We start from the raw sequence: 22,761 nt of genomic DNA, 5'->3' as shown, positions 1-22,761 counted from the left end.
ATTTAAAGGGAATGTATAAAACAGAATTTCTTGATCTGGGACAGAAGTCATGAGGCCGTAGGAACAAATTTGGGGGGGGGGGAAATGTGTAAAGGATGTCAAGAAATGGTTTTCTGTATAGGGGAAAAGGGTTTTTGGTATTTTTTGGGGTGTACCTTCAGAAGACGATGTTGATATGGGAGTCTAGGACAGTGCCCCTTACAGAGGACTCTGTAGCATGGAACTTAATTAAACATCGGCAGGGTTCAAACCGCCATCCCCCTCAACCTTCACCGCAAGTAGCGACACCCTAACCCACTCAGCCAACAAGCTTCCTTACCTTCTTCAGGACACATGGAAAGAATGAGTGAAGAAAGATTAGTAAAAGAGATGTGGAAAACAGGTGGATGGGGTGAACTTGAAGGGACGACTGAGGATGAAGTGGATGGATGGGGTGAAAGAGGGTTTGAGTAAGACAGGAATGTCTGTTGAGCAAGGAAGAGAGAATGGTTGTGTATGGATGATAGTTTTGATACAGCCCGAAGGGATTTCTCCCCTTCTTCTCTATTTTCTGCATGAGGGGATGGGAAGCTAAGTGAAGCGGCCCTGCTGTAGATGTGCACTGTCTTGCTGCATTGCCTCTGACCCGGGCAGTGGGCAAGAGACAGGGATGACCTTACATCCAAGAGGAGCTAAGATAAGAGGAAAACAAGGGTGGCGGATGGGAGTAGAAGGGGTGGGAGTGGGTGGCTACCTCCCATATAAGGTGAAAGAAGCACTTAGTATGTAAATAGATCTTCTTCTGACACTTAAGGGCCATTTACACAGTCTAATAGTTTGACAAACCCGGTTTGTCAAACAAGTGTTTGAAGTGATGTTTGACCGTGTGAATAGGGTATTTGGTTGTAAAACACGTTCAACAAACGTGTTTGACGACCAGACACCCAATTCACACGGTCAAACCACTTTAAACACTTGTCTGACAAACCAGGTTTGTCAAACTGTGAGACCATGTAAGTGGCCCTTTACACTTATCATTATTTCAGTCATCCTCCTCTTCCTTCTATACTTGCCTCATTTACTCAATGTATTAGTCTTGTTCACTATTCTCTTCAAATGTCCATATCAATTCATCAAGGAGCCCAAAACAACATGCATCTCGGGACTGCTCGGACAGACAGTCTAGGGAACGACAACAACAACATGCATCTTTTCACTGCACTTTACATTCTCCTGTTTCACACTTTATCCACAACCTTCAAGGGACAAATAACAGGTACCTACTCATATAAGTGATAATTCTGGAAGATAGATATCAGAGTCGTTTACCTGCCACCATTGTTCAAACCCATCAACTCCCACACCTCCATCTTGATGTGCAGCCTTTAGGAGCCGACATGTGGTCTCCAGACTAGACTCAAGATCTCTATCAATTTCAAAAGTATTCCCATCACTTTCTCACTTTAAAGAGAGTTGATGATCAGCAACTGCTCCATCTCCACCTATAAGCCAGTGACATAGCTGTCCCACATGAATACAAGACACAAAAAATCAACTTTTCTTCCTAAAGATGATGACATGATTGTTGCCCGCAGTTTTGCTGACAAAAAAAACCCACAGCCCTACAGTGGCTGGTAGCAGACCCTGAGGCGTTCCATAGATCTTTCTGTGAAGAAATCTTGAACTGCGCTGAATATTACGCTGTCCTTCACACACTCACTCTAGACATCACTACATTTTTCTGAATTTCTAACAAAATATACTAGAGGCTGTGGCCAATTTCCTGAGTCATGAGTTTCCTGTGAGAGAGAGAAGAGGAACAACAGATTGATTGACAATCACTCTTTCCAGACTAAAAACAAAATCTAATTGCTGAGTGACTTCTGGACAAAACCAGTCACCATGATTGGTTTCCTGGAGGGTCTCCTGGAAGAGAGCACCAGGGTAACAAATTGATTAATTGATCGTAAACACAGTGATCATGCCCTCTCCTTCGTCTTTCTTCTAGTGAGGGAAGATCTAGATTTTCTCTTCTTTCCCATTCTGTTTGCAAAGTGGGAGCAATTTTGTTGCTGTTTGTGTTTTCTTGATCTATTATCCTTTATTTGTGTGGGGACTACATCACTGCTGCACATTTCAGTCCAAAGCAGATCAGTCTCTTTGTTAGTTTTTTCTTAATCTGCACATTGAAATGCCACTCCCATGTCTCGCCAAAGATCGTGTTAGTGTGTTTACCAGGTGACAAATTATGTGACCAGCACATCCAGCTCCTTTTTCATTCTTATAAGTGTTTAATTTCCTGTTAAGTAAGTTGTGTACTCAGTGTGTGTGTATGTTTGTATGTAAGCATGTATGCTTTTGTGTAATTGATGCATGTGTTTTCCATCAGTTGAGCTATGTGTTGTTTTGGCTTTGACGGCGTTGGCAACATTTTAACCCATCTTCTATGATGGTGCTGTCTGCAGATTTTACTTTGATTAATGCTAGTAGATAGGATTAACATGTCTTTCAGTTGAATTCTTTGCTATGATGATGTTATGTATATATTTTATACTGACTCGTGCCAGAATGGATTCATTCAGCCTCAGGTATGCAGCCAAAGCAGTTGGTTGGTTCTCTCTCACTCTCTTTGCAATGACATACCCCATATAAATTATTCTGGCCAACTTTTGATTGATTTTATTCAATCTAAGGGAGAGTGTGAAGTTCCTACTTTTTTTCCCTTTTCCTTTTCCTGATACACATACATGAATTTTTTATTCAATTAACTGATGGAACAAGTTTTTCTTTGGTGTAAATCCACACATACACATGCACATTTTTTCAATCTCCTTTCACAAAAGCCCACTTAATGACTGGTCGTTAGTCAATTGTTGCCTCCAGTTTTACTGACGGGAAACCCATAACCCTGCAGCAACTTGCAGTGTTCCTTGGGCTCTCCATTGGATCTCTCTGGGAAGAAACCTCGGACAGATGTCTGTATTATATTATTGTGGGACTGTTTCTTTATCACTAACTGAAAATAATAGGAAGAGGGAAGCAGTCAGTGGTTGTCAACTCTTCTTGGGTTTAAAGGTGTAGGAAATACGGACTTAAATTGATGAGATCTCGGGGCGAAGTCCAGAGACTGAGTTAACCCCTAAAGGCTGTGCCTCCAAATAGAGGAATAGGTTGTATATAGATGTACTTCCAAGACACCTTGAGGTTGTCAGCCAAAGATCAAGTCAAATTGCAAATTATTTCAGTCCCCTCCCCATTAGGGAAACCCAGGGTTTGATTGAAAGAGATCGATTAAGCTTTTGAAAGCCAGAAATGAAAATGTCATTTGTAGTGTGCTGTGCAGTGTATTGGTGAATAGTAACCACATATCAGAGCAGGCTGGGGTACTCCCTGTGTCATGGGCAATGAAAATTTTCAAGGAAAGGCCGTTAGTGACATAAACGCCTCATCAAATAGTGGTATTGGGAGCTGGAACACCTCTTTAGCTTAGAAGTTGTCGATTGTTGGTAGAGCACGCATATTTTCATAATGTACACAAACATTTCATGGCATAGAAGACTTCCTGGAAGAGGCTGCCTGCGACTCCAGATCCACATTTACACTTTATGGTAGCTTGTGGTGGATCTTGCCTGTGTATGTCCTCCATGGAATAACAGCCAGTGCAGCCATAGGTAGCACCCTCCTCCCAAAATACATATTCTCTCACTACATGTATATACCACATTATGTTGAAAAGGTGAAAGATATAATTTAGACAAATACCAGGTTATAGAAGGACAGTCAGTGAGAATATTTGCCGTGGTGTCAGCACAGATGAATAAAGCTGTCTGACATTAACCAAAATGTAATCTGTAGCATAAAGATTAAGCCAGTTAATTTTAATCCCTTCAGCATGAGACCCTGAGCTAAATGAAATCATGTAGCATTAACCATAACTCACCAAAGATATAAGATCAGTCATCTTTGTCTTTATATCAACAGTTTGTATATGTATGTATGTGTGTATATATATATATGTGTGTGTGTGTGTGTGTGTGTATATATATATATGTAATATATATATATATGTATATATATATGTATATTTATATATATATGTGTGTGTATATATATATATATATATATATATATATATATATATATATATATATATATATATATATAATGTGTGTGTGTGCTATTTGTGATCTTGCAAGATGGATGTTGGAGAGTATATCAGCTGTCTTTCTTCAAAACCAATCAGCACCCTTAACTCAATCAAAAGATCCTTTGAGAGGCTGATACAGGATCTCCATACTGGGCTTAAGATCTCACAGTCAAATACAAAAGGATTTCCTTCACCATTACTATCCATAAGGAGAACAGACAGTCAGTGATTGCATCCTCCTGCTATAAGCCAGTGACATAGAAACTGACCCATATTAATATGACACCACAACTACCCAAAGCCTCTCTGATAAATTAATGTGTGGGTCCCAGTTTGTAAAATTCAAGGTAATAATTGTTATTTATGTTATTGTGCACTATAATTTGTGCCATAGCATGGAACTATATGGACCAGAGCCACATATATTTTTGTCTATGTTAGAGGAAATCTTTATTCATTGAGAAATTATGCGTTTTGGGTATAAATGAGTGCTTAAAGAGTTTTGGAAGGAATGTCATAGCAGTGGTTTTGGGAGATCTCAATGCTAGGGTAGGGGATTAATCAATAGACAGAGTGGTCGGGAGGTGTGGGGTGCCTGGTAAAAATCATAGTGGAGAGTTAATAGTGGAGATGTGTTGAGTTGATGGCTAATACAGTACAGTACCTCTCATTAACGGACTAAAAGGGGGGTAACGGTGTCCGTTGATGTGAATAATCCGTTGATTTGGAGTGGTTTTTGGGTGGCATAGTGATTGCACTCACTAAACAACAGCACCAAAAACACTGAAAACACCGCTAACACGGCTAATTAACGTCCGTTAATGAGAGGTCTCACTGTATATAGGAAAAAGTTTTAAATGTAAGTACACATGGGAGAAGGTGGTGGATGGGAAGGTGGTCGATAAGGCATTAATGGACTATGTAGTGGTATCCGGGAACAAACTAGGACAAGTTCTGAATGTCCATGTTGTAAGGGAAGAGAACAAGGGAATATCAGATTTTTTGGCGGAAGGTAAGTCGAGAGTGGAGGATAGGTGGAGAGAAAGGAAAGGGAGTAGGAGTACCAACTGAGAGAAGTGTGGGTGGTGGAGAAGGAGTGGAGGGGGAGGGTTTCAAGGAGGGAGTGACATGGAGGATGGGAGAGAATAGAAGGAAGGGTAGTGAGTGGTGGGATGATGAAGTGAGGAAGGTAGTAGAAGAGAAGTAGCCAGCATTCAGGGGCTGGTTGCAAAGTAGGACAAGAGAAGCATATAAGTACAAAGAAAAAAGAGAAATAAAACAAGATAAAGGAGGCAAAAATGAGAGCAGATGTAAAGTGGAGGAAGAGCATGACAGAAAAATTTGAAAGTGATAAAATATGTTTTGGAAGGAAGTTAAGAGAGGAAGGGAAGATGAGTCAAGTAGAGAAGAAAAGGTAAAAGGCACAGATGTATAGATGTTAACAGAAGAGGAGGTGGTAAGGGGAAGTTGGACAGATTATTTTTGAGAGCTGTTGAATGTTGAGGAGGATATGAAGGGATTGGTGGTAGCAGTGGAAGGTCTAAGAAGACAGTGATCAGAGAAGTAAATGGAGAAGAAATAAGAAATGAGGTAAAAGTAGTTTTGGAAATGATGAGAATAGGTAAGGTACCTGGGTTAGGTGGGTGTCATGTGGAGTGTCTGAAGAAGGGATGTACAGTTATAGTGGACTGACTAGTGAGGTTGTTTAATGTGTGTCTAAGGGAGGGTAAAGTGCCAATGGCACTGTATGGGGTAGAAACATGGAATTAAAGAGAGGCAGAGAGGAATAGTTTAAATATATTTGAGATGCAATGTCTGAGAAGTATGAAAATTTACAACTAATATCACCTGTAATTAAAGATTACAGTGTTGACTGCAATACAGATTTGTAGAGCAGGTTCAGGAAACCCTTGTTATTACAAACCCTGTTACAGCAACTTTCAGATTTATCAGCCCTAATATGGCCTACTGATCATCCATCTGATATATCGAACAAAGATCGGTATGTGTGGCAGAACATTCAGTCAGTGGTGGCGAGTGAGTGGTTGAGGGAGGGAGAGAGGGAGCAAAATGATGATGGTGAATGGTAAACTGAACTCCACCCTCATATACCACACTGGTATATGAAGAGGAAATCTGGTGGTAGTGGTGGTATACTGAACTTCACCATCCAACCATAATCTTTATCGAACTTTTGGATTAATTGACCATGCCTTCCCCCAATTAGATCAATATAGTGAGGGTATACCAGACTTGTATTTTCATTGACTTGTTTTTGTGTGAAGGTGTTTTTCCCTTGATTGAAGAAAATCACAAAGGTGAAAGGGCTAATCAAGATTAGTGTAACTTTTTGTTCTAAACAGAGTATCCCTTGGCTGAATAAAACTGCCTGGCAACAGCCAGAACGATTGTACAAATCATGAATAATAGTAAAATAGTTTATAAGCTTCAAGACATTGTAACTTGTTAGGAACTTCATGGAAATCCCTTCCATGTACCCATTTTGAGATTAGTCACATTTTGGGCTTTCCTTGTAATTGATATCACTTTAAGGGTCACTCCTATTGTATTCGAACTAGATGAGTATACACTCACATGTAATATTATAGGATAGTCTTAACAGATAAATACAAAGATGTATATATCCATGTAAAGTAGAAAATGTACAGTATATTTATGTGGCAAGGTGAAGCCAGTTATTAAAATGATGAGAGCAGGTAAGAATCCTGGGTTAGATGCATCATGTGGAGTGTCTAAAAAAGAGACAGTGATGGTGGACTGGCTTGTGAGGTTGTTTTATGTATGTGCTGTGTCTTGCTGCATTGCCTCTGACTTGGAGTGATGAGCAAGATGCAGGACTGACCCATCATCCAGGAGCCAAGAAAAGTGGGAGGGAAGGGTGGTGAATGGGAGTAGAGTATGTGGGGATGAAATGGGTGGGAGTGGATTTATGCCTTATGACTTTAGGTACCTCCCTTGTAAGGGGGAAAAAGACTTTTGTATATGTATGTATATATATGTGCATTTTAAGTTTTTATACATGGATTTAAGTGTATTCTATCAAATGAAATTGAAAATATTTGAATATTTTTACACTAATTTAGATACGTATGTAAAATGTTGAAATTATGCAGTAGATGTGTGATATGTATGTATGTATGTATATATATATATAAACACACCTAGTGTGCTATGCACTTTAAGAGAAATTAATCACAGCAAACGCTACATTATAAAGAAAAAGTTGTCTATTTTAGTGCTCTAATTGTTGAAATATTTGTTTTACAGACACAATGGTTTGCACGGGATGCTGTGCAACTCTGGACCACATTGTTACACATCTCTTCAAGACATTGCACATTAAAAGTTAGTAGCCTTAGATTTTGTATGTTTTATAAGCTTGCAAAGCGTACTCCCGCTTCCTGTGTATAAAGTGGGGTTTGATTTGGCTATCTCCATTACAAGCAGGAAAGACCCTATGGATATAGGTACAGTGAGTCCTCCTTATACGGTAATTCTTTATCCAGTAAATTCACAGTTACGGTATTTGGTAATTACTACCCTCGATTCTATTTACGGTAAGAAAAATTCACAGATACGGTATCCGCTCATGTTTTGTTTACACCGTAACATAGCGCCACCACAACAATCAGTCTCTTCCCGTGTTCGGTATACAGTAATTTTAATTTGTGGTAAGGTTTTCAGGAATGCATATGTACTGTATAATGAGGGCTCACTGTATATGGATATGAGGGTAAACCAGCTCAGGCTGTTGGGCTACATTGTGGAGGTGCTGTGCCTTGCTGCATAGCCTTTGACCTTATTAGTATGGCAGGTATTTGGGGAAAGGGAGGAGTGGAGGTGGAGGTAAATTGTAGATGAGAGAAGTAAGTAAATGCCTTAGGGGATTATAAAGTGTCATGAGAAGTAGGTATCTGGGAATGGATGCAAAGAGGAGTCTATATGAAGGTGATTGTGCCAACAGCTCTGTATAGGGCAAAAATTTTGAACTTAAGAAATGAAAAGAGGAAAAGTTTAAATGAGTTTGAGATGAAATGTCTGAGAAGTATGGTAGGTGTTACTAGGTTGAATAGAGTGAGAAATGAGGAGGTGAGGAGAGCAGGAGCGGAAAAGGAAATGACAGATGGGGCTGATGAAAAAGTATTTGGATGGTTTAGAAACATGGAAAGAATTAGTGAGAAAAAATTAGTACAAGAGGTGTGTAAGGCAGAGGTGGATGGCGTGAACATAAGACAACTGAGGATGAGGTGGATGGATGGGGTAAAAGGGGGATTGAGTTAGAGAGGAATGTCTGTTGAGCAAGGAAGGGAGAAGACAGGAGATAGGGATGACTGAAGAGTGACCAAGTATAGATGATAGTGTTATGCAAGGAAGGGGGGTGTTTATGTGTGAATTATATTTTGACGCAGCCCAAAGGGATCTCTTCCCCATCTTCTCTTTTTCTGCACAAGGGGATGGAGAAGGGTGGTTGCCAATTAACCACTTCCATATGGTGACGCCTACGTAGGCGTCATGAGGAGCAAGTGGGCAAGCGATGATGCCGATGTCGGCGTCTTGATTACATTTATTGTAGTCGTACCTGCGTAACCTCCATTCTCTCTAAACTGGCCTCATCATATTTTCTATGGTTATCAAAATTCACGGGTGAAAGAGAACGGTGATAGAGCAGTGACTTAATTTTTTATAATGCGAGTATTATGACGCAACATCGCACATCTGGCGGCTAATGCTGCCAGACGTGCGATGTGCCCCGGAGTGAAGGGGTTAAGTGGAGCAGCCTTGCTGTGGAAGTATTGTGTCTTACTGCATTATGTTTGACCCAGGGCAGTTGGCAGATACAGGAATGACTCATCATCCATAAGGAGCTCAGATGGGAGGGGTGGAAAGGGTGGTTGAGAGGAGTAAAATGAGTGGGGATAGGTATGTGCCTCTGACTTAGCTACCTCTCTTGTAAGGGAGAAAAAGCTCTTGGTATATACAGTAAACTTCCACTTATCCGAACTCCAAGGGGGATTAGAAATGTTCGGTTAATCCTACTTTGTATGTTTCATTCCCGTAGAGTTTTATGCGGTAATGTCAGCTGCAATATTCGTACCTGTAAACTTAACATACACATGGAAATGCTTATAATAGTTCATAAACATATTCTATAGAGTATAAAGAGAAAATGTTTAAGGAGAGCTTGTGATACTGTACCGTCACCGAGAGGACTCACGAATGTATGTACCGCCAAAGAGCCGATCAGGTGTAAACATGGAGTGTGCTGCCACCGTGTGAGCACTTGGTGAAGCTTGCGGGGGTGGCGGAAGAGGCGGCGGGGGGTTTGAATGTTCGGTTGAGATCCAAATACGTTTGGTTGAAGCGATGGCTACCGTATTGAGAAAATGTTCGGTTAATGTGATTATTCGGTTAAAATGCGTTCAGATAAGCACGAGTTTACTGTAGATAGGGAAAGGGACAGGGATGCTTCTTCGTCCTCAAGGTGCTACGATTATGGGGACAATGGATGAGCTTTGGATTGGTGTTGGATGGACGTATGCTCAGACTTGACCCTGCCCTGTATAGGGTTGGGGGGGGGGGGCTTTTAGTGTATATGTTTTCAGTTATTTCCATTCCCTGTGTAATTACCTTTAGTATTGGCCATTAGGTACCCCAAAGGGTAATAAGATCACATACCAAGGTTGGATGCTGTAGCGGTGTTGGTGTGCAGGTTGCAGCCCCTATGCACCAAGAGGTCAGCAGGAAAAGTTGTACTTGTAGAAGTCTTCTCTAGTAGACAGTTCTTTTGTGATTTGGTGCAAATATGTCTCTCTCATACACTCAACAAATCAGGTGTGGGAACTATCAGGGCTGACATTTGTTGAAAGTATAAGGGAAGGGTTGTAAGTGATTACTGGATGAATAAATTCTCCAGCCAACACTGAGAACAGGAAATTTTCTGAGCCAAAATCTGGTGTGCAGTGGCCTTTGCAAGACATGCCAAGAGGTAGTTGACCCCCGAGTCATATTTTCATGTACTAAAGATTAAAAATTGCTGTCTTGTAGATCAAAGTAATTTGCTTAGGAGAAAAAAGTAACAGTTGTGATGGCAATACTATCAAGGTTGTGCTGCTTTTGGTTGTGAGCATACTGTCCAAGGTTTTACAACTGTGTGTGACCCTCTGCCAAAGTAATGGGGTTCGAACAATGTTTGGTTGTCACTCGAGCAAAGGGTGTATATTAACAATACAAACTGTAGTATGTGTGCGAAAATTTTTACACAGCCCGAAGGGATTTCTCCCCGTCTTCTCCTTTTCTGCTTTAGTGGACGGAGAGGGGGGGTCACCAATTTAATGAAGCAGCCTTGCTGTGGATGTGCTGTCTTGCGACACTGCCTCTGACCCAGGGCGGTGGACAAGATACAGGGATGACCCATCATTCAGGAGGTGCCAAGATAAGAGGGAGGGTAGAGGGTGGAGGGGAATGGAGTGTATTTAGGGGTGGAATGGGTGGGATGGTTTTTATGCCTTTTTCTTTTTGGCTACCTCCCTTGTAAGGGGGAAAAAGCCTTTGGTATATGTATGTATGTAAAAACTGTTTTTCTTTCTTGCAGGCAAAAAGGGTAATGTGGACTTGGAGAATGATGCTCTTGTTCGTGTAATGAAACACCAGCCACACATCCTGCAACAAATGTTAGCCACAGTCCTCAACATCATCATGTTCGAGGATTGCAGGAACCAGTGGAGTATGTCCAGACCACTTCTGCCCCTCATTCTACTCAATGAAGAGGTATTTCTTGTCATTTCGTGTTTGGTTGTTGGGATATGCAGACTACTGTAGATTATGTGGTTGTCCTTAACCCAGGTGGTATATTCAGAAGCATGTTGGTCTTGCATTCGCTTAAATGTGGATTTGAATTCCACATTCCTTTCCGATTCTTAGCAGTGGCTATTACCTGCACCGATAGTCCAAGCACTTAGGGCAAAGGTGGCAGGTTTGTTTGCAGCTATGCACTCTGGCACAGATTCTTCACCACCTTTAACTCCGTAGTACCCAGTGGTCCATATACATACATTTACCAAGTACTTTCTAACCCTTACCAGGGAGGTTGCCAAAGTCATAATCCCACTTCCAGCCATTTCATAACCACCCACTCCACTTTCATTCACCACCCCTCCCTCTCTTTTATGGCTCCTCATGAAGCAATGCAGCAGAACCCAGCACATCAACAACAAGGCCACTTCATTTAATCAGCGACCCCACGTCCCTTTGTGCAGAAAAAGAGAAGACGGGGAGAAATCCCTTCATACTGTGTCAAAATATCATTCACACATAACCACTTCTTAACTTCCCCCACCATTCCCCACTCTCTCCCATCTTCTGTTATCTCCCTTCCTCAACAGACATCCCTCTCCTCTTTCTCAATGCCCCTTTTACCCCATCTATCCATCTCATCCACGGTCACCCCCTCCTGTTCACTCCATCCACCTCTGCTTTCTGCACCCCTTTTACTAATTCTTCAACACTCATTCTTTCCATGTGAGAAAGTGGAAGGAAGAGGACACAATGGAAAAGGAGGAGAAGAGGAAGAAGCAGAAGCAGTGACTGCATCTGTCCCAGTGCAGTGTCATCTGTAAAGACGACAACCCCCCCCCCCCTTCCTCAGTTGGGCTACTCCCAGATGATTTTGTTTAATTTGATACGGAAAGTTTCTCTTTCACTTTCTGTATATAGTCAAACAAAATCATCTGGCATTAGCCCAAATGTGTCCTCTTTCTGCCTCTTCCTAATCCTCAGCCTTGTTCTTCTCTTTTTTCTTTCTTTTGTTGTATCTTATGCCCAGAGGTTCCTCTTAAGCTGAACAAAAATCTGAAAAGGTATTATTCAAGGTTAAATGGTTAATGGTCTTTGTCAAATGAAGTGATTTATTGAAAACAACAATCCACTCCACCCATCCATAATGGTTGGGTCAGAAACAGTGCAGTAAGGCACAGCTCATCCACAGTAGGGCCTGGCAGCCAGAGCTGATTTACCCCACCACTAATTCACTCTTTGGTGACCCCACTTTTCATCCACTTAAAATAAATCATGCAGAAGAGGATCATACCTTCAGGCCTTGACATTTCTTCAACCCATTCAGTCTCCCCAATTCATTCCTATTTTTTGCAATCTCTTGCTTGCTTAGCATACATTCCTTGCACCCCCAAAGCCGCCATCACCCCGTCTATCTACAGTGAGACCTCTCATTAACGGACGTTAATTAGCCGTGTTTGCGGTGTTTTTGGTGCTGTTGTTTAGTGCGTGCAACCATTATGCCACCCAAAAACCACTCCAAATCAACGGATTATTCACATCAACGGACACCGTTACCCCCCTTTTAGTCCGTTAATGAGGGGTAGTACAGACTCCTCTACTTACGTTAATTCGTTTTACGTTTTTTTCGATTTTACGTTTGAACTGACTGTAAAAAAAAAAGATGTAAAAAAAATGTTTTGAGCGAATGTTTTGCTTTAGTGCGCTCTCCGTAGTTCAAACAATACTTACGCATGATGCTGCATCCATTGTTTACATGGCACAAACGACAGACTGAACGTGCCTTGCCTCCTCCTCCTCCTCCACCATGTCAATTTATGTTGCTTGAATTTAATTTATTTGAAATTAATGTTATCATTTTACAATGTTATGTGTATAATTAATGATTTAGGGGTGTTTTATAAGATACGGTAATAGAATTTACGGATGTATGGTACAGTAACAACTTACATTCATTTTCAACTTACGTTTGGCCGTTCGGAACGTAACTAAAACGTAAGTTGAGGAGCATCTGTACTGTATCTCTTTTTCAGGTCTGCCACTCAAGCTCCATCTATCCATATCTGCTTCCTATACTTTCTTTGCTAGTCTTTCCTCATTCATTCTTTCCATGTGCTCAGATTGCCTCAACAGTCTGCTCCTCCCTCATAAACACTCAAGCTTCCTCTCCATCTCCTTTGTATTCCAGGCCTTTGCTCTATACAGTACTCGGGTACAATCACATCTATCTGCTAGTTCATTTACAATGCCTAACTCTTCTTTGTCTTGCGACACTGCTTCTGACCCAGGGCAGTGGACAGGATGCAGGGATGACCTGTCATCCAGGAGGTGCCAAGATAAGAGGAAGGATGGAGGGGAGTGGAATATATAGGAAATGGAATGGGTGGGAATGTTTTCTATGCCTTTTTCTTTTTTTTTTGGCTACCCCCCTGTGTAAGGGGGAAAAAGCCTTTGGTATATGTATGTATGTATGTACCTCTGCCTCACCTCCGCATTTCTCAATATCCATCCTGGTAATCCCAACCATACTTCTTGCTCCTCATTTCATACACGTTATGGCTCCCTCAAATACTAAATTTCTGCTCAAGGCTAATTTTCCTAAACTGTTTAGCAAGTTCATGTCTTACCTTAGGATGCAAGAAGTCCTGAAGACCATCAAACCAAATTCCTCACATAGTACAGTATAAATGGTATAAAGATTTTTCACTCATTTTAAATGTGATATCTGGTACAGTATGTTCGACTTCTGTGTTATTAATACATTTTAATTATGTATAGCAATTTGACAATTTTTTTTTTTTTTTTTTTTTTTATATATATATATATATATATATGTATTAGTATTATATTTTATATATACATTAGTATGTATTATTATTATTATTATTACTATTATTATTGCAGTATTTTGGGCAGTTACGGCAACAAATAATAAGCCAGCAGGCTCCAGACAAAGAGGCAGCAATGGCTCAGTGGTTTGAAAACCTCATGGAAGGAATTGAGCCCAACCTACTTACCAAGAATAGAGACAAGTGAGTATAGAAGTTTGTGTGTTAACTTGCATTTCACTCTACCTTACTTGTATTCTGCTTCCCCGTGTTATTTGCAAAATCCAGCCAATTTCATAATTGTTATTTTCATTATAACAAGAAACTTCTTCATTTTTTCATGTTTATGCCTTTCCTTTATTACCGTATTTTCCTTTAGATGATTATTATTATTCATGCAAATAATTTAACAAATTAAATCATCACTCATTACAGTGGAACGAGTGGTATGAATAATTAGATAATTAAAGGAAATTAAGTTATTGTGATATTTTGGCCGGTTTTGTGTAAATACAAACTTTGATTTACACATCAAGGGATGGACATAAAGAGAAGGAGTGATGGTGCCAACAACAATGTACAGGGAAAGACTTGGAATGTAAGGAAGGTAGAAAGGAGAAATTTCATTGTCTGAGATAAAGTTCTTTAGGAGCGTGGTGGGGGTTATAAGGATAGATAGAGTGAGAAATGAGGGGGTGAGGCAGAGAGTGGGGGTGGAAAGGGAGCTGGCATAAAGTGTTGATGAAAGAATACTGAAATGGTTTAGGCCTATGGAAAGAATGGGTGAATAGAGGTTGAAAGATTAGGTAAAGGAGTGGAAGGCAGAGGTGATTGGAATGAACTGAGGGTAAGAATAAGATGGATGGATGGGGGTTGATGAGGGACTTGGGTTAACCCCTTCCATACGGTGCAGCACACGTAGGCGTCATGGGGAGCGAGTGTATTCGCGAGGCTGCCATATCAGCGTCTTGATTATATTTATTGTAGTCGCCCCTCCATAATGACATTCTTTCTAATTCTTTTGTAATCGCATTTTCTATGGTTATCAAAATTCATGGGTGAAGAGAGAACGATCGATATAAGCGGTGACTATATTTTATGATGCGAGTATTATTACGACACGTCGTACGGCTGGCATTGGCTGCTGCCACCGAGATCTAAGTCCATGACGCCTACGTGTGCGGCACCGTATGGAAGGGGTTAAAGAGAAATGTCTGTTGAGCTGGGAAGCTGAGAGTCACCATGTAAATGAATTGGAGTTAAACCAGCTGTTGTTGTTGTCGTTCCCTAGACTGTCTGTCCGAGCAGTCCCGTCTCCCCAAGGAATGCTACAGCAGAAACTGGGTTTTCCCACAAATCCTTTATAGAGAGTATGTTGTGTTGTTTGCGTGCATGATTGTGTATAATGCAGTCTTCCATTATGTGTTGTATGGTATGGGGTGAAGTGTTACAACCTGGGCAGCTGTTGATGCCGGTCCCTGCTTCAGAGGTGCTATGTCTTGCTGTATTGCTTCTGACCCTGGAAATTAGTGGGGAGATAGGGATAGCCTTTTAACCCAGAAAGACTAATTTTAATAAAAGGACAAATGGGTGTGGGAGGGGTGGAGGGTGGATGCTTGCCATGGCTGGCTACTTTGTTTATAAGGGGTGAGAAGTCTTTTTGTATATAATATCACCAGTGGACAAGATGCAGGGATGACCTGTCATCCAGGAAGTGCCAAGATAAGAGGGAGGGTAGAGGGTGGAGGGGAGTGGAGTGTATTAGGGATGGAATGGGTGGGAATGGTTTTTATGCCTTTGTTTTTTTGGCTACCTCCCTTGTAAGGGGGAAAAAGCCTTTGGTATATGTATGTATGTAGTTCTTCTTTTGCTTAGTAATGTTATTTGTGCCAACAGATTCACACAGAACTTGTCAGTATTCCGTCGAGACATCAACGATTCTCTAAAGGGACCATTGACGAGCTCCAGTGGTACGAGTGGAGGTGGAAGTGAAATGATGACCTCGTGACCTCTTTGTGACCCAGCATGTAGTAGAAGACGGTGTTATTCTCTCACGGTGCTCTCCTCTTCTTCATCATCATCTTCCAGCTCTTCAACTTCTTCCTCTTTCACATCTTCAGTCTTTTCCAATGGCACTTTTTCCTATGTCAACAATATCAACACGATCATCAACAATAACAATAACAACAACAACAGCAGCGTGGACATGCAGTGTTGGGGTTCCTTCAGTCCAAAAGCATTGAAACAAGAAAAACAGCAGGAACGGCAGCAGCAGCAGCAGTACTGGTAGGCGCTTCATCAACAGAAGAAATGCATTTATGTTGGTTAACCCAAGAAAGATTTTAGGAACAACAAATTTTATTTATGAATGCATCAGTGATTTGTTTCTCGTCTTATTTTCTCCTGTTGTTTGGTTATTTTTTCCTGATCAGTTTTTAGTAGAAAGAAATAGCAAATTGGGAATAACCGTGTTACGTCGGATATGAGTAGCCCCAGATGTCACGACCAGGGCTTGTCTTGGATTCTCTTTTAAACTTAGGCAGTCTATTACTTTGGAGCAACTGAAGATCTTAGTCACACTTCGTTGAAGAATATGGTTTAAGATATGTTGTTAAGTATACAATGCTAGTTGGGTTGATGTTATGAAAGAGGCTACTTCTTATGTAATGTTTGAAGAATTATGATTAGTTAGTAAGTTAAAATAGGTCAAGTAGGTATGGTTTAGTAAGAAAAAAAAATAAAGCCTTGATTCAACTGGGTGATAAGTAAAATGGTTAACTTGCATGCAGAAGGAACTGGAAAAGTCACAGTTAGGCCCTGTTTTGTGATCACCACTGATGAACATGATTATGGTTTCTGTTTGCTTGAATTATTATTGTTATTAAGAAAAAAAAAATAGTAGGTAGGGTATACTAGACATTTCAAGGCTGTTGCCAAATCTTGGGAGGGTGTATTAGGGTTATGAAGTGGGTATTACGGGTTGGTGCTAGTCCACAGGAATGCTGTCACTAAATCCCCAGATTTTTCTCACTGTTCAATTTAATTTTTTTTTTTCGTCTTCACTTGCAGTCTGGTTCCCTGTCTTCTTCAATTGTCATCTCATCCCTTTCAGTCATCTTAACTTTTCATGTTATGCATATTTGCTCCGTTTATTACACGAGTTTGAGTTCACAGTCAGTGGGAATTTAAGAACTGGTAGAGTTTGATTACTGCCAAAGCACCAGAATCTTGGAGGCTTCCCAAGTCTTTCATGGTTCACCTCTTGCTCTCCCACTTTTGAAGTCCTATGGACAAATACAGTGGGGGGGAGGGTATTAAAGGGTTATGTATATATAGTAGGAGCCTTCAAGAAAATTTTAATCTGGAATTTTTTCCAGCAGATTGAGAAGCAGAATATGAAGGGTTTGATATTGATACAAATTGTAATTTTGGTTTGAACTTGAAATTTTGTAAAATGTGGACCTTCTTTATGTGGTTAGTTTGTGGGATTGTGATAACCAGAAAGACAAGACAGTTGTAATTTCGTTGTGATTCAAATAGACTCGTCAAGTTCTCGGTGATAAAGAAGGCCTATTTTACCAAGGTCAGTCTCACATAGTTCCTCCCAACTCCAATACGTATCAATAATACATTGAACCCAGTTTTACCCAGTGGTCACTTTAGAGATTCTGTCGTGGTTATGTGCCAGACAAAATTCAGCTTTGAAGGGCCTTGGATCCTTGAAGGGTTAAGTTCATTCATAACGTAGCCTGTCATTAGTTGTCATTCTTTTTTATTGTGCTTAGGTACGTTAGGCTGATTATTTACCAAAGTCATTTAGCATTAGCAGTTTTTCAGAATTCAATCATTTGAGAGTATTTATTAGGTCTTATTATTAAGATTTCTTTTTCTCCTTCAAGTCTAATTTTTATAATAGAAAAAAATTGTAGTTTTCAATTAGATTTTCATATATTTTATTTTCATTTTGAGGAAGGGATTGGGGAAAGATGAGGGTGTCATTGATTATTGAATTTTGTAGGTTTGGCTGTAGGGAAACTGTTAGGGATTTTTTTTTTTTTTTTTTTTTTTTCCTAAGGTGTCAGAGCTTAGCCTGAGCAAACTTGCTTCCTAAGAAAGAGTTGATTTGACATTTCATTAAGATTATTATACTTTTGAGTAATATCTATGGACATGGGAGGTGATTTGCAAAGGAACGAGGTGAGTTTTCATTGGAGTTAATACTCATGACAAGGGAAAACTTGTGCAATTATTTCTTAAGTGAACATAATTGTTATATCAAAATCGTGATTTTAATCATTTGTTTTTGGAAGAAAACTTGAAACTTGTGTATCAGGTATGTAAACATAATTGAAATATACATGTTTTAACCAATTTGGTGTGATGTAGGAATTGTTTTGTTCAACCCAACTAGAATATAAGCCACCCATTTGATATCAAGTTTCCCACATACTGTTCAATTTTAGGCAACTGGATTTCTTTTGAAGGTGTACACTCAACTTCAAAACACGATGGGCTGAATTACAAAGTCAAGTACATTTGAGGACCAATCTGAAGGTGGTTAATTTTCTCTTTTAAAGACTTTTCAGTTTTGGCATGATATTCATGATTAAAAGCTTGTGTTGAGGAGGACCAGTAAGGCTGTGGGCTGCATTATTATATCTACTTTACATGCTGTCAAATCTTTCTTAGGTGAATGATAGTACATTGAAAAGATCTGGGATGTAGCCAAGATATAGATGGGTAATGTAGTGTAACCCTTCTTCTATTTGCTTAAGAAAAAGACCTGTACAATGTTTCTGTGATGGAATGACCTTGTTTAAATAAAGTAAGGAAAACTTGATTTAAAATTGTTTTTTTTTTTTTTTTTAGTAGATAAGAAACCTCTCACATTCATACATACATATACCAAAGGCTTTTTCCCCCTTACATGGGGGGTAGCCAAAAAGAAAAAGGCATAGAAACCACTCCCACCCATTCTATTTCCTATATATTCCACTCCCCTCCCTCTCATCTTGGCACCTCCTGGATGACAGGTCACGTTCATAGCAGTGATATAGTTACGGGCCCATAAGTATACTTTAATATATTCAGGCCATCTGAAGTCGAGCCTTTTTTTCCGATTTTTCACATTTCCGCTTCCACCGCCCATACATTTGGCACGAGTGGTGCCGGAGTGGAATCCACATGAGTCCTGGTGGACCTTGACCAAAATGACCCCAAAATCGGGTCACCAATTCAGCCAAAACTTACCCGAGAGGGAATGGGTCAGACAGGGAGCAAGGTGAGGTAGAAGAGAGAGGCTTGTGCATGGCAACCATCCAAATTTGAGCCTCTGGCGCCCATACTGTTTGCCCGAGCGGTGGGCAAGATCCACAGCACCCCTGGTGGACTTCAAACTGTGGTTAAAATGGTAGCCCAATTGAAGCACAAGACATACTTGACGCAAGGGGGGGGGAGTGTACTAGTGCACTACTAGTAAATTACTTTTAGTACTCTGGTATGAGTACACTAGTACTAAAACACTAATCCACTAGAACTAGTAAACCAGTGCATTGGTACTAGTAATAGTACACTATTAGTAAACTACCACTAGTAACCTAGTACATTAATACTAGTACACTAACCCTAATAAACTATTATGCTAGTAAACTATTCCTAGTACAATAGTACTAGTAATCTAGTATGCTAGTACCATTACATTACTACACTAGTATTAGTAAACTAGCACTAGTAACCTAGTATACTAATAAACTATTCCTAGTACACCAATGTACGCTCATACAAGTATAGTACAATGGTACTAGTAAGCTAGTACCAGTACATTACTACACTAGTAAACTAATACACTAGTTTTAGTAAACTTGTACACTAGAACTAGCAAACTAGTACTATTAAATAGTACACTAATACTAATAAACTATTACACTAGTAAACTATTCATAGTACACTAAAACTAGTACACCAATGTACAATTAGTAAAAGTATAGTACTATTAATCTATGCCAGTACCAGTACATTACACTAGTAAACTAGTACACAAGTATAGTACTTAAGTACTAGAAAATTAGTACACTAGTAAATTACTAGTAAACATACAAGTACTAGTAAACTAGCACAGTAGCACTTGTAAAATAGTACACTAGATTTAGGAAACAAGTGTGCTAGCACTAGTATTAGTATACTATTACACTAGTTGTAGTACATACTAATAAACTAGTGCACTAGTACTAGTAACATTACTAGTACACTGGAATTGGCAAACTAGTGCTAGTAAACTAGTATTAGTACACTAATACTAGTAAAATATTACTAGTACTTGAGTACTATATTACCAGTACTAATAAACTAGTAAATTAGTACTAGTTCAGTCTAACCTATAACTAGTACTAATTTACTAGTTTATTAGTACAAATGTATTAGTACTTGTGTACTAGATTACTATCACTAGTACACATGTGTACTAATACTAATCCTACTAGATTACTATTGCTAGTGTATTAGTATACTCTTGTGTACTAGTTCTAATGTATTGTACTAGTTTACTAGTTGACTAATACGAGTATACTAGTTTAGTACTAGTTTACTAGTACCAGTTTAGTATTAGTGTACCAATTTCCTTGTACTAGTATATAGTTTGCTAGTACTAGTTTAAGTTCTAATGTACTATATACCGGGTGCGGCAAAATGCCCGACACATTTGTAGGTTTAATAAAAGCAAAATAGAATAAAGAATGAAAATTTTGCTTTTATTTGCCAAATGTACATATGCCATTTTGTTTTGTTTTAAAAAAGACATCCGACAAATGAGTGCCGTTACTCTCCACACACCGTCGAAGGCGTTCGCGAAAGTTGTCCATAACTCGACGGGTCATTTCATGTGGAACGGCGGTAATTTCTTGACCAATGGCATCTTTTCATTGTTCATTAGATCGAGGGCGACGAGTGCATACTTTAGACTTCAAATATCCCCTCAGAAAAAAATAAATAAATAAATAACACGGGCCAACCGATATTACTGTGTAAGATCAAATGACTGGAGAACATCTCCCTCAAAATCCCCATCGAACGTCTAGAAGCGTGGGCTCTTGCCACATCTTGTTGAAACCACTGTTTCTATCGTTAAGTTAATTTAATCTGGGTCTCGGAAAAGTCTCTAGCAACACACACAATATCGATCAGTTAACAGTCACTGTTGTTTTCTTGGAAAACAGTACGGACCTAAAATGACAAATTCTGCTACCGCACACCATTACAGTGACTATGCCAGGGGCGTTCATGTAACTCACGAGAATTGTTCTCGGCCCAATATCGGGTATTTTGCTTTTTTCACACATGTTTTCAAAATGGGCCTCGTCACTGAATTTCCAAACACAATATTCTGCTATTCTGATGGTCTCCCTCGCAGAGTTCCTGTACCAACATCATTTTGTACGGATGCATTTGCACATCCTTGTGAAAAAAAGCTTCGCACACATCTATCGGAACGCCGAAGACCATCGGCGGCGTGTTTCCTTGTCGAACGTCACGGAGACTGTCGAATTGAAGCTCGTACTGCCGTCGCCGCCACATTTTCCGGAGTTCTATCGGTCCACGGCTGATTTTCGTTTCAGTGCTGGTCCACAACCTCTGAAGTTGGTAACCCGTAATAAAATCGTGTTTCGAGTAGGTACGGGATCATGTCTACCAAGCCTGAAGTACAGACGGGACGCTCTCTGCGTAAGTTGCAGTCACGGATTCATTGTTATTGGTCAACGTTTCCACAATTGGGGCGCGATGCTCGACTGTCCAATCCATTCGGGTACCTAAAACGAAATGAAACAAAATTGCATTATAAATACATTTGGGAAATATAAACACTTTCCATTCTTTGTTCTATTTCGTTTTTATTAAACCTTCAAATGTGTCAGATCATTTTTCCGCACCCTATACTAGTACTAGAATACTAGTTTAATTGTACTAGTGCACTAACCTACTAGTTTACTAGTACTAGTTCACTAGTGACGTGCATACTAATACAAGTGTCCTAGTTTACTAGTATTAGCTTAGTAGTACTAGTGTACTAGTTTAGTATTAATGTACTAGCACCCAGTCGGAACAGGTGACCAATATGACCTTCACACACAAAAATTCCAAAGGGGTGAACCCACGGATTTTGCCCAAAATCGGCAGGTCACCGATTTGGCCAAAACTTGACCCAGTGGGGGTGAGTCTGGTAGGCGAGCTGTGCGTGGCGATCATCCAAATTGTGGATCAATATTATGTACATACATATCACTACTAGTTATAGTACTAGTACCCTGTTACTAGTAAACTAGTAATAAACGAGAACAGTACATTAATCTGAGTACTAGTACTATTATACTATTATTACTATTACACTAGCATTAGTACTAGTATACTAGTACTAGTTCAATAGTAAATACACTAGCACTATTACACTAGTGTAATAGAATATACTATACAAAAAACTAGTATATTAGTACATTTATGCTAGCATACCAGTGCTACTAGGCTACTACTACTAGTACACTAGTAATTTAGTATATTAGTACTAATACACTAGTACTAGTGCACTATTAGGCTAGTACTTGTACAACTACACAAGCACTAGTACACTGATACTAACACGTTTAGTACATTAGTACTAGTATACTAGTACAAGTATATTAATACACTAGAACTAGTGCACTAGTACTAGCACAAACGATAACACTAGTATATCAGTACTATTACCCTTGCTCTAGTACACTCGTATACACTACTAGTACGCTAGCACTAGTAAGCTACTACGCTTGCAACTAGCAGGCTAGTACGCTAACACTAGGCTAGTACTAGTAGGCCAGCACGCTAGTACTAGTGAGCCAGCACGCTAGTACTAGTAGGCCAGCACGCTAGTACTAGTAGGCCAGCACGCTAGTACTAGTAGGCCAACAAGCTAGTACTAGTAGGCCAGCACGCTAGTACTAGTAGGCCAGCACGCTAGTACTAGTAGGC

General features: G+C 39.9%; 1 protein-coding gene across 4 annotated transcripts in view; it reads left to right on the top strand.

Moving 5' to 3' along the window:
* The window catches only part of Ranbp16 (Ran-binding protein 16), a 79,875-nt gene extending 61,258 nt beyond the window's left edge, over nt 1-18,617 (top strand). For all 4 annotated transcript variants that reach the window (XM_076177514.1, XM_076177512.1, XM_076177510.1 and 1 more), the window contains 4 exons: nt 7,415-7,492; nt 10,740-10,915; nt 13,844-13,971; nt 15,664-18,617. In XM_076177514.1, the coding sequence (XP_076033629.1) occupies nt 7,415-7,492; nt 10,740-10,915; nt 13,844-13,971; nt 15,664-15,775 (494 nt within the window). In that variant the 3' untranslated portion in view covers nt 15,776-18,617. The remainder of the gene's footprint in view (nt 1-7,414; nt 7,493-10,739; nt 10,916-13,843; nt 13,972-15,663) is intronic.
* Nucleotides 18,618-22,761: the final 4,144 nt, after the last annotated feature.

This window comes from Oratosquilla oratoria, chromosome 40 (assembly GCF_046742065.1).
Source record: "Oratosquilla oratoria isolate Oo_2021 chromosome 40, ASM4674206v1, whole genome shotgun sequence".
NCBI lineage: Eukaryota > Metazoa > Arthropoda > Malacostraca > Stomatopoda > Squillidae > Oratosquilla > Oratosquilla oratoria.
Note: the sequence above shows the minus strand (reverse complement) of the source record. Positions and strands in the feature narration are given on the sequence as shown.